Genomic DNA, 12,341 nt, shown 5'->3' with positions numbered 1-12,341 from the left:
GTTGCAAGCGCCATGCTCTACCAACAACCCTGGCGTTGCAAGCGCCATGCTCTACCAACTGAGCTACAGGAGGCCCTATAACTTGAATACCGGTACAGAAAAGGATACTGAGCTCAGCACACATATCATCTTCTCCTTTCACACAGCCTAATGTACTAAAATGACTTTGACCTCCACTTGTGTTTTGATAGAGCCAGTTATGTTGTAGTAGTGGTTACTGGGTGTTAATCAGTGTGTGATCAGGGGAGAGTCATCGCCTGTCTTGTCTCCTTCAGGGGTTTCAGTGTGAACACAGTGAGCCGGAATCATGTCTTCAAACCTGTGTCTGTACAGGCCATGTGGTGAGTAGACAACCCTAGGAATGACTGCTTAATACATTGTTGTTAATGAAGCAATCCCACATCAATGAATTAGCTGCTGACTTCATAACAGAACACACTGTTGAGGCATTTCCATACTGACTCACTTTGCCACCTAGTGGTGTAGAGATGCAGGTGCATGCAACAATCAATCAAATGTATTTTAGTTGTCACAAAGTGCTTTACAGATACCCAGCTTAAAATGCATGCCATTCATTCATGTGAATCAGCTCAATACACATTAAAAGCTTATAGGTAGAAAACACTTCACCACATTTCTCCCAGATTAACAATGATGGTTGAGTAAAGATAAATTGACCAACTCTGACCAGTGTCTCTTTCTAACCCTTGTCCCAGGTCGGCTCTACAGATCCTCCACAAGGTGTGTGAGGTGTCCCGCAGGTACAACTACTTCCCCGGGGGCATGGCCCTTACCTGGATGGGCTTTTATGAGGGCTGCATCGCCTCGGAGCAGAGCTGCATCAACGAGTGGAACGCCATGAGAGACCTGGAGACCTTGAGGCCTGACTCCCCCACCATGTTTGTCGACAAGTGAGTCAACAGAAATTGCCAATGAATATGAAATAACTACCTCCTCGTCAAACATCTCATTCTAAAATTATTGGCATTAATATGGAGTTGGACCCCCTTTGCTGCTATAACAGCCTCCAATCTTCTGGGAAGGTTTTCCACTAGACCTTGGAACATTGCTGCGGGGACTTGCTTCCATTCAGCCACAAGCATTATTGAGGTCGGGCACTGATGTTGGCCGATTAGGCCTGGCTCACAGTCGGCATTCCAATTCATCCCAAAGGTGTTCGATGGGGTTGAGGTCAGGGCTCTGTGCAGGCCAGTCTAGTTCTTCCACACCGATCTCGACAAACCTTTTCTGTATGGACCTCGCTTTGTGCACAGGGGCATTGTCATGCTGAAACAGGAAAGGGCCTTACCCAAACTGTTGCCACAAAGTTGGAAGCACAGAAGCACTACAATGTCATTGTATGCTGTAGCGTTAAGACTTCCCTTCACTGGAACTAAGGGGCCTAGCCCGAACCATGAAAAACAGCCCCAGACCATTATTCCTCCACCAAACTTTACAGTTGACATTATGCATTGAGGCAGGTAGCGTTCTCCTGGCATCCGCCAAACCCAGATTAGTCCGTCGGACTGCCAGATGGTGAAGTGTGAGAGAACGCGTTTCCACTGCTCCAGAGTCCAATGGCGGCGAGCTTTACACCACTCCAGCCAACGCTTGGCATTGCGAATGGTGATCTTAGGCTTGTGTGTGGCTGCTTGGCCATGGAAACCCATTTCATGAAGCTCCCAAAGAAAAGTTATTGTGCTGATGTTGCTTCCAGAGGCAGTTTGGAACTCGGTAGTGAGTGTTGCAAACGAGGACAGACGATTTTTACGCGCTTCAGCACTCGGCGGTCCCGTTCTGTGTGTGGCCTACCACTTCATGGCTGAGCCGTTGTTGCTCCTAGACGTTTCCACTTCACAATAACAGCACTTACAGTTGACCGGGGCAGCTCTAGCAGGGCAGAAATTGGACAAATTGACTTGTTGGAAAGGTGGCATCCTATGACAGTGCCACATTGAAAGTCACTGAGCTCTTCAGTAAGGCCATTCTACTGCCAATGTTTGTCTATGGAGATTGCATGGCTGTGTGCTCGATTTTATACACCTGTCAGTAACGGGTGTGGCTGAAATAGCTGAATCCACTAATTTGAAGGGGTGTCCACATACTTTTGTATATATAGTGTATATGAAACGTTTGATGGTGTTGGATGGCTGCTGGTTCTGACTGACCCTTTGACTGAGAGTAGAGTAGTGTGCTGATGAAACCTCTGTGTGTTTGTCTCTGCTGATGCAGGCCCACAGAGAGGGAGCGGACCGAGTGCCTTATCAAAGCCAAACTCCGAAGCATCATGATGTTCCAGGATCTGGAGAACGTCACCTCTAAACAGGTGAACAGAGTGAACTAAATGCACACATTAACTGCGTGCCATCCCTTTATAGTGCACTACTTTTGACCAGGGCCCACTGAATAGGGTGCCATTTGGGATGCAGTATTAAAAACAAATATATTTTTATTACAGCCTTAAAGTGTAGTCTTCAGTCAATTTCGGTCTGACATTATTTGATACCGTAATCAGTAACATTACAAGGAGAAAGGGTAGAATATAAAATGGTTGGAAGTTGATGACTGTGCTGTCCCCTCAGATCCGAACGGAGCTGGAGCAGCATATGAGCTGTAACCTGATGCAGTACAAGGAGTTCATTGACAATGAGATGCTGCTGATCCTGGGCCAGATGGACAAGGCAGCACTCATCTTTGACCACCTCTACCTGGTTAGTCACCTGGCAACATTTCCCCATCCAGAACTGCTTGGCAATGCTCAAACCCTGGCCTGTTCCCAGATCTGTTTGTGTTCTTGCAAACTCTGTTGTTATCATTGGCATGACAACGAGGGACAAGAAGCACAAACAGACTGGCAATCGGGCTACTCAAACTCTGCTTAATCTGATTGATCGAGTACATTTCCGAGTTTTTCTCATTGGCTGAGATAGGATGATCTATTTGTCTCCGTGAGATTTGGCCTACTGAAGCCATGATATTTGGCTGATACTGCTAGCAGAGAAGTACTCTGGAAGAGCAACATTTGGACAGCCATCACTGTAAATGTCATAACTGTAATATGTTCAGTCTGTCTAACATTTTTCCACATTTGTCTGCAGGGATCTGAATGGAATGCCTCCAATCTGGAGGAGCTTCAGGACACTGGGTAAATGGATCCTTTTGCTAGCTTCCAAACATTTCAATTCCATAAAAATAATTATTTATTGGTTCATGTCTCCAACACTTTAATGGACAATTTTTTTTTTTTAGGCACAAAGGTTGAATGAATAAGATTGGTTGTCATGATAAAACCCTACTCTATAAAACAGATTCGTCATTGGTGTGAGTCAGAATATTATGGGATAGTGTCTGTCTGTCTTCATCCAATAACCATCTCCTCACCAGGGTGGGCTATATCCTCAACGTCACCAGGGAGATAGATAACTTCTTCCCAGGAACATTCTCCTACCACAACATACGGGTCTATGACGAAGAGACTACAGACCTGCTGGCCCACTGGAATGAGACCTACAACTTCATCGTAAAAGCAAAGTAAGTCCTGTTAGCCTTGAAACAGGTAAGAGTGAGGGAAGGACAGAGATTGTGAGTAACAGAACTGATAAAACAAGCTATTCTTTACCATTACACACACCTGTGAAATCCTATTTTTATTCATGCATGTAGATAGGTGGCTCTTGGTCAGAACCACGATGGTAGGAAATGTATCTTCCTGCTGCTTTCACTTGAGGTACAGTAATAGTAGCTTCCAGAGAACTGTGAGTGATTTGACTGGGGTGTAATTAAAGTGACACGAGGCAGTGTGGCACTGTCTGTGACCACGTTGTCCCAGAGAAGGGAGCTGAAGATGGTTACCACTAGCAACCCAAAGGCTGTCATTATCACTGCCTCAGACAGAATATTTGTCTCAGTGACAGAACTGGCAGATTATTCTAGTCTGATTCTCTTAACTACTCTGCATTCATGTTGTGTTAACCCTACCAGGAAGAACCACTCCAAGTGTCTGGTCCACTGTAAGATGGGCGTCAGCCGCTCGGCCTCCACCGTTATTGCCTACGCCATGAAGGAGTATGGTTGGTCGCTGGAGAAGGCCTACGACTTTGTCAAGCAGAAGAGAAGCATCACACGGCCCAACGCAGGCTTCATGAGACAGCTGGCTGAGTACGAAGGCATCCTGGACGCCAGGTACAGTCACACTACACCCTCTGTAATTACCATAGCCCAGATCATCTAGGGAAGCCCAACAAGGGATCTAAGCACTGGAATACTGCCCTAGGTTATAGATTTTGCTGTATTACATTTTACATTTTAGTCATTTAGCAGACGCTCTTATCCAGAGCGACTTACAGTTAGTGAGTGGATACATTTTCATAACTGTATGTTATGTGTATTATCTTAGTACTTCTCCCATGCTCCTCCTTACCCCCTTTTTGTCCACTTCCAGTAAGCAGCGTCACAACAAGCTGTGGCGTCCCAACCGTCCCGACCCAGAATGCGACCTCCAGGAGGGCCAGCAGGCCCAGTGCTGTGGGAGGGAGGACCCAGATAATCGGACCCCTGAGCCGGGGATGTCCCCCTGCTGTGAGGAGGCTCTGGGGGAGAAGGGGGCGGCACGTCCCCTCTCCCCTTGCAGGATGATCAGTCTGGAAGTGGACCCCGCCTACAACAACTACTACTTTCGCAGGCTGTCTGACTCGGCCCTGGACAGTGACCCCTCCACGCCGGTGCGCGCTCCGCCCCTCCTGGACATGGAGCGGGTCTTCATAGAGATAGAGGACGTGGAGCGGGATGCCCTGCTGGATGACGAGGCCTTTGGGGGGCGAGAAGGCCTGCCGCTGCCCCACTTTGGTCTGGCTGGGGAGGGGACAGCGGCCCAGACTTGCTGCCGAGGACCAGACCCCCTGGAGGAGCTGCGCCTGCGTCTGGAGTTCAGCACTGTGGAGGAGGAGGATGAGGAGGAGGCGCAGAAAGAGGAGGCAGAGATGGAGGCACTAGCACAGCCAGGAGGAAGAGGGGGGAGTCCAGGACGAGGGGATGGGGAAGGAGAGGTGGAGATGGTTCAGGAAGAGGAGAGAGAGAAGGAGGGCAATGGGCTAGACCTGGTAACCTTGAACCAGAACTCCAACAATAACAACCACTTTAATACCCTGTCCAGACTCAATGTAAGTGTGGAGCGGTTTTCATTATGGTGTCTTCTGTCTCTGTAATATACAACCAATTCATATGTATATGTAGTAGCTCATGGTAAATAGATAACTAAACTAGTAAAGAGTAATGGTTATTCTTTGTTTCTGACTTTTTGTTTCCCCTCTGTTTAGGACACTGCTCCTTCCAAACCTGCTCATCCAGTCAAGCCTTCAGCCCTCTCTCGATCAGATGAAAAGCCTAGCCATGGAGTGTATTCACTGATCCAGGACGCCGATCTCTGCCTTAACCCCACACCCCTCCCCAGTGTGCCAAGTGTCTCTGTGGAGGTCCCCAGTTCCACGCTCCCTCTCCCACCCACCTCCCCCGACACACCCTGTTCCCCCAGCCTGCTGAACCCCTGTGGCCCTCTGTGTGACTGTGCCAACTGTGCTGCCCCGCCCTCTACACCTCTACCTGATGCCCAGGACTCCCCCTGCTCTCTGACATCTGAGAACAGGGCTGATATTCTGGAGGGTGAGGGTGAGGAAGGGAAGCTTTTAGGGGTCTCTGAGCCTCTCCCTGTCCCAGAGCTGCTGGGGCTGAGTCTGGAGGAGGAGAGGCCGGTGGTGGCCTGCTGTGTGGCACAGCAGCAAGAGACTCTAGTGCATCTACAAAGGTCAGGGCTGGTCCGCCGGAGGGCAGAAAGGCTGGAGAGGCTGTCAGGTCTGTCCCTGGAGGGGCTTCATCCCCTGGAGTCTCCAGGGGCCAGAGAGGGCCCCCGTCCTGTGGAGGGGAAGTTCTCAGCCTTCCCAGGAGACTTCCCCAAGTCCTCCACACCATGCCCAGTATGCCTAGAGCTGCTGGTGGTTCCTCTTCCTAATGAGACCAATCTGGGTGCAGTGAGATCTGAGGTGCTGAAGCCCACCTCCTCCTCCCACAACTCCACGCTGACACGTAGCTCCAGCAGTGACAGCATCCGCAGTGTGAGGGGCAAACCCGGCCTGGTGCGCCAGAGGGCTCAGGAGATCGAGACCCGCATGCGGCTGGCCGGCCTCACCGTGCCCTCAAGCCTCAAACGCTCCAACTCACTGGCCAAGCTGGGCAGCCTCAACTTCTCCTCTGAAGACCTGTGCTCTGTCTGCTCCTCGGATGCAGGCACCCTCCTGCTCCACTCTCTTTCCCCAGAGCCAGGCCTAGAATGGGAGTGCCCCTCCACCTCCACCTCTACCTCTACCTCCACCCAGCCCAGAGCACACAGGAACCAGACCAGCCCAGAGAGAGCACTGCCCAGGGGGGGCAGGAGCTGACAGGAAGGATGGAGGGACATTCCTCCAACCATCCCTCCATCTCCCACTCTGAGCTGGAGAGGGTAACACAGATTTTGGAGAGGGGAGAGGGATAGTCTTAAAAAACAAATGTGTGTATATAGAATTATACATGTATAAATAAACATTTGAATAATATAAATTTATATTAATATAAATCCACATCATATTTAAGAAAAAATAAACGGAATCCAAATATTATACCATAATCCAGATGGTATTTTGGTTAAAGGCTGTTCTTGCATGGAGCTCAATGAATGTGTGTGCAAAGATGAACCTCGTACAGAATACCTGGTCTCCATCAGGACTTTAAAAAGCTATTTTCATTCCTGGTCCTCTGCTTTTCTAGCTGTCCAGAGATCAGAGTTACAGCTTCATCATTATCACCACCACCATATTCATCATTATTATCAATACCACCATATTCCTCATCATCATCACCATCATATGTATACCCTGCCTTCCACACGCAGTGGAGATCACATAGACTTATCATTCAATTTTCTGTTTGCTTTACCGTTGGTTAATGGTACAAATTGTGTTCATTGGCTTAGTTGCTGTCTTAGTCAGAGTTGATAATCAGATTATATTGATTTTGCTCTATCATTGGGGATAGATCTGCCGAAGTTTCACCATGTGCTGAAACAAAGGGGAGAAGAGGGTGTAGTTGCCCATGCTGTATTTATCACTGCTAATCTATCTTAGCTTCAGTAAACCTTTTTACATAGAGCAATAGGAGACTTACAGAGACCATAAACTTGTTATAACACAAAGCACCATTCATTCAGCGTGCAGTATGTTATTTGGAGAACAATTGCTGTCATGTGATGGATCAAATGTATGTGACATCACAACAGTCCTGCAGAGTTGGAGTTGGTATGCTGAAACATTTTCTTCCTCTTCACCTCTGTGTTACTGATTATCCATTACAAGTTGTAGGTTGTTACTAACGATGTGATATTAGAAATGTATTTTAAATTATACAAGCATAGAATCCAGCACCTCTGCTTCTGAGCCTGCTTTGTATTTTGGGATTTGAATAAAAAAGTTAATCAAACTGATTATTTTGGGATGAGCCAAATAGATGTCACAAATAATTTTCTAACAATTCAGATCCCAAAATAATCAAATTCAAAACAAAAAGACACTAGCCCTCCCTGCAAGTACTGCAGTATGATTCCACTTCTGTAACAAAAGTAATTCCTCCTTCGATTTCATGCTATAATGTCCTCCAAGCTTCCAACCTTTACCTGTGGCAGAACGTCTAGATATCATTCCAAGAGTCTTCTGGGACCATTCTACCTCTGTGACACCACAGTGATGTGGTGCTTTTAATTTTGTTTAAGTAGTTTTACAGACCCCGCTCCTGTCAGGTGAGAAGTTCACATGCTGTATCGGATCTGTATGGGCTGTATGTTGTATGAAGGGTAGTCCATAGTTGTCTAGTTTATAATCTTAAGTCTGCTGAGCCTCCCATGACTGGACACACAGCCAAACCTCACCTGAGATTCAGCAACAGTACAGTGGGAAAGATATGATGACATAGCCAATGGGGCTGAGAAAGCCATCTTGCAGCTCCTCACTGCCCTCCCTTCCCATTAGCCTGAGTCTAGGCCCTGGTTTACAAGTGTGAGACCGGAGTCCCCTATCAGAACCCTCTTGCGATTTTGCTTTGCTTCTGGATAACTGCTGGCTACACTGAATGCTAATCTTATTCAAACTGCTCTGTGTCCGTTTTATAAGTTGAGCAGAGAACTCACAGGATTCTCTCCCTCTAACTGCTTTTTGATCCACGCTTGTCTGTAATCATGTCCTTTATTGCATCTGAGACTTGGTCTTTGAACTGAGTTGCGCTGCAGAATCAAATTTGTGAGCAGTTGCATTGGGAGTCGTACAAAGTCTTCTTTAGGTTCCAGAGACAGCTTCTCTCTGATCTTTCCTCTGTGGGACTCTGGATGGTCACACCATTCCTTATGCATGAGCCCTCAACATCCATGATGTCATTCCACTTCCATCCTTGTTCTTTCTCTCCCTGTGTCAGTACTGCTGCCCTGAAATTGAATTGAAAATAGTACAAATTCATAATGCAACATCTTGCTACTTTGCCATAGATTTTTTTATTCTGTTTTTTTTTTCAACAAAAATGTTGCAGTCAAATATTTGCTTTTGAAATGATTTTTTAAGTTCAGTATTTGTGTATGTTTGTGCATGAGTGATTACATGGTTACTGTGAACTATTTATGAGAGAAGTGAAAATACATTTTTAATAGGTTCATATTGCACATGCATTTCTCCCACGTATGAGAGCACATTACGTATTTACTGTATGTAAATATGTATTTACAGTAGTCAATGACGTTATAGAATATACTGCTGTATAGTACTGTATGTATGTGTCTGTTAATATGGCGAGCACAGACTTAGTTCTTCCCAATGACTCCAGTTCCTGTGCGGACACACTGTTTTACTGCAAGCAGTGTCCTTCCAGTTTTAATCACTTATGCTGTGTATTTGTGTATGTATGTACATATGCTATTTTATCGAAATGACGTGTCAGTTGCCTGTTTTTATTTTTATTTTTGAAAAGGTTTTGGTTCTATTGGGCATAACCCGAACAGCCACTTATCACAAAAATCTTGACCTCAAAGAAAGTGTTAAATGAGTTGGCACATTGCCTCTGCCTCTGTCATTGTACGTCAAAAGACATGGCTACCATGATACTGTATAAAATGATGTATTTGGTGTGCCACACAGAAACACTGATGTGATGTGCACATACTGTATACAGGACCGCTGTACTGTAGAGATGGCTCTGTCATGTTTCTCCCCAGTTTACACCTTTGCTGCTTCCATTACAGGATAAGGGTTTAGTTGCTGTTGTTCTTTCTTGCTGCACACTAGATCTAGAGAGCAGAGCGATGGATGTGCTTCCCAGGTGCAAGGCCAACATCTCTGGACAGCAGGGCTGTCCTATGGTGTGTGCATCATGTAATATGCACTACGTTTAAAATGTGTGTGGCAATCTGTGTTGTGGGGTGTGTTGTTCACTGTGGTGCCCCTTAACCCCATCTAGGTTGCCATTTTGTGTCTGATGCTGCACACAGTGCGACTGGAGGTTATTAGTGCTATATGAGTGTGTGAGCTGTTAGTCCACCTCCATTTAGGTTTGATTTATGGACACACAGTAGTGCCTTAGCCGTGAGACCAGAGGCATAGAGCTGTGTGGCTGTTGTGTGTGTGTGTGGTGCTGCCAGTATTGCAGAGGATTTGGATGGTAGGGTTGATACATGATGGGAGTGGGACACTGACGAGGCTTCCCTTCCTCTTTAGTTAGTCGAACAGTGGCCCTGCATTTCTATTCAGTTTTTTCATTGTTGTTTTTTCTAGCGATAGACCAAGGGGTGAAACAGGAATCTGAAGCCTGGTGTTCCTTTTTTAACCTTCTTTGATTTGGAGGGGGAAAATAAAATAAAATCATCTTTCTTATCACATTCACATGTCCATCAGGGTTGCCAAGATGGGGTTTTGATTCCAAACTTGTTAGTGCTCTTTGAAATGTGGGAGAACATCAAAGTTATATCTATGGGTGTTGTCACTAAATAGACAGCATTGAAGCTGTTTAAGATACAAAATGAGAATCATGATTATGTCAATCTTTTATTTGCGTCTGTGATCTGTTACATCTTATGTATTGCACCTTTTGGAGAAACAGAAGAGAGAGACCGTAGGATCATCCGCATACTCACATAGTGTCATACCGATAGATGAGTGTTCATATCACTAATGGTTTATGAAGCTTCTTATAGGCATAAAGTCAAACCAATTTGACAAAGATCACAGCGATAGGTTGCTCTCACTGTTTTTTGTTACCATCATTTTTTTTATATTTAAGTATGCAGTGATTTTTGGTACTGTACATTTGCTGTAGTTTGAATGCATATTGCACTTTTTTACATTTGTTAAAATGTACTGTGTGTTTATGAAAATAAACGTTTTTTTCATGCTATCACATAAGTATGTTTTGTTTTATTCTCAAAAATTGAAAACATGTGGCTTTTGAAAACCATGTCATAACTCAAAACTATTACTGTTGGTCTTTTGAAAAATTTTTATCCACACCCATAGCCTTTGATCTGCTAATTCAGACACACAGTTACACAGCAGGGAGCGGAGGCATGTGGTTTCACAATCACTGCCTTACAATATATTGCAATTCTCCTGACATTGAACATGAAGTCACAAAGGGAGATGTTGTAATAAATCCTCGCACTGACACAAGACGGTGCTCTGATTGCTACAGGCCCACTGTGAGTGATGAAATATTTCATAGAAGGGAGGGGTTGACGTTGCTAAATATCGCTAAGTGCTTGGGTCAAGACTGCACGATTGACTTGCATCATAATGCCCCAATCTGTATACCTTGGCAGGAGAGTTGCGTTATAACAGACATATTATGTAACGTTAGACTGGCGGCCCAGTTTGCATGACATCAATTAAGCACTTTCTGGTGCCGGCTCTGGTTCCTCCTGGTCTTTATGGCAGTGTGTGTGAATAATGATGGACTGTTCTTCATAAAATGGCATGTGTGTGGAGGAGGAGGGGGGTGGAGCCATTCTTGCGTTGCTGCACTGTTATGTGAAAGCCTTTAAGTTAAAACATGCTTCTCCCTAGGCTATGTCAGTAGGACAGTGTTAATTTCGTCAACAAAAATAGTGACTAAAATATTCGTCAAACACCTATTTTTCAGTGGCAATTGACAATTGACTCATTCCCTCATTAGTCTGTGTATAAGTGTTCCCTCTGCCCCCTTGTCCTTTGTGAGTGATTGTTCGTTGTGAGAGTAGGTAGCTCGGTTGAGCTACTCTTTACTTGTATGCAGCCAAGGTTGATTTTCCCTTGTGCTAGTTTCGTTCTGTCGCTATATGCGCTACATTATTGTACACTGAATAAACTCTTGATTTCTGTGTTTTACCTCCTGCGCCTGACTCCGTCATTCACACCTCATCACAGAATCACTCACCAGCTATGGAGTCAGCGGGAGAAGAGCGCACACCTGGAATCATGGCAAGGGTCCAGGAGCATTCCACGATGCTGGCCAGCTTGGGGGAAGCGATGGATCAGGTTTTTCAGGTCGCCCAACGCCTGGAGAGAAGAGATACTGATCTGTCGAGACCAGCTGGCCAACCGGATCCAGCCACCTACATCACAGCATCCGGAGGGATCCAGATATCCTGACCTTGGGCGTTCGATGGGACGCCGGCTCTATGTCAGGGATTCCTTCTCCAACTGGAGCTGTACTGCTCCAGTGTCAGGCTGGCGCCATCAGATCGAGAGCAGGTGTCCGTCCTCATTTCCTGCCTCTCGGGGAAAGCCCTGGAGTGGGCCAACGCCGGTTTGGAGAGAAGGAGGAGCCGCGTTGGAGGACTACAGGGAGTTCGTCCGCCTATTTTGGGCGGTTTTCGATCACCCGCCCGAGGGTCGAGAGGCGGGTGAGCAGCTTGTCCACTTGAGGCAGGGGACGAGGACAGTACAGGAGTTTGTGCTGGAGTTCTGGATCCTGGCAGCAGGGTCTGTGTGGAACGAGCGGGCCCTGATCAACCAGTTCCGGTGCCATCTACGGGAGGACGGCCGACGGGAGCTAGCCTGCCGCGACACCAGTTTGTCTTTTACCGAACTGGTGGACGTGGCCATTCGTCTGGATAACCTGCTGGCAACCAGAGGACGTCCTGGAGGAGGTGTGCCTGTTCCTACCCCGACCGACGCGGATCCAGAGCTCATGGAGCTGGGTGGTACCGTGCACCGAGAGAGCGGAGGACGACCGCGCCAGTGCCACTCGGATGGCACAAAGGGACATTCCACCACACGTTGTCGTCAGCACTCTTTTGGGTCAGG

The 12,341-nt window shown here is 46.6% G+C and overlaps 1 protein-coding gene across 3 annotated transcripts in view; it reads left to right on the top strand.

Annotated features, from left to right (window-relative positions):
* The window catches only part of ssh1a (slingshot protein phosphatase 1a), a 70,064-nt gene extending 59,609 nt beyond the window's left edge, over nucleotides 1-10,455 (top strand). For all 3 annotated transcript variants that reach the window (XM_041886411.2, XM_041886403.2, XM_041886418.2), the window contains 9 exons: nucleotides 276-341; nucleotides 717-911; nucleotides 2,233-2,326; nucleotides 2,583-2,711; nucleotides 3,099-3,145; nucleotides 3,385-3,531; nucleotides 3,982-4,182; nucleotides 4,442-5,159; nucleotides 5,316-10,455. In XM_041886411.2, the coding sequence (XP_041742345.1) occupies nucleotides 276-341; nucleotides 717-911; nucleotides 2,233-2,326; nucleotides 2,583-2,711; nucleotides 3,099-3,145; nucleotides 3,385-3,531; nucleotides 3,982-4,182; nucleotides 4,442-5,159; nucleotides 5,316-6,431 (2,713 nt within the window). In that variant the 3' untranslated portion in view covers nucleotides 6,432-10,455. The remainder of the gene's footprint in view (nucleotides 1-275; nucleotides 342-716; nucleotides 912-2,232; nucleotides 2,327-2,582; nucleotides 2,712-3,098; nucleotides 3,146-3,384; nucleotides 3,532-3,981; nucleotides 4,183-4,441; nucleotides 5,160-5,315) is intronic.
* The last annotated feature ends 1,886 nt before the right edge of the window (nucleotides 10,456-12,341 follow it).

Source organism: Coregonus clupeaformis, chromosome 18, assembly GCF_020615455.1.
Source record: "Coregonus clupeaformis isolate EN_2021a chromosome 18, ASM2061545v1, whole genome shotgun sequence".
Taxonomy (NCBI): domain Eukaryota; kingdom Metazoa; phylum Chordata; class Actinopteri; order Salmoniformes; family Salmonidae; genus Coregonus; species Coregonus clupeaformis.
Note: the sequence above shows the minus strand (reverse complement) of the source record. Positions and strands in the feature narration are given on the sequence as shown.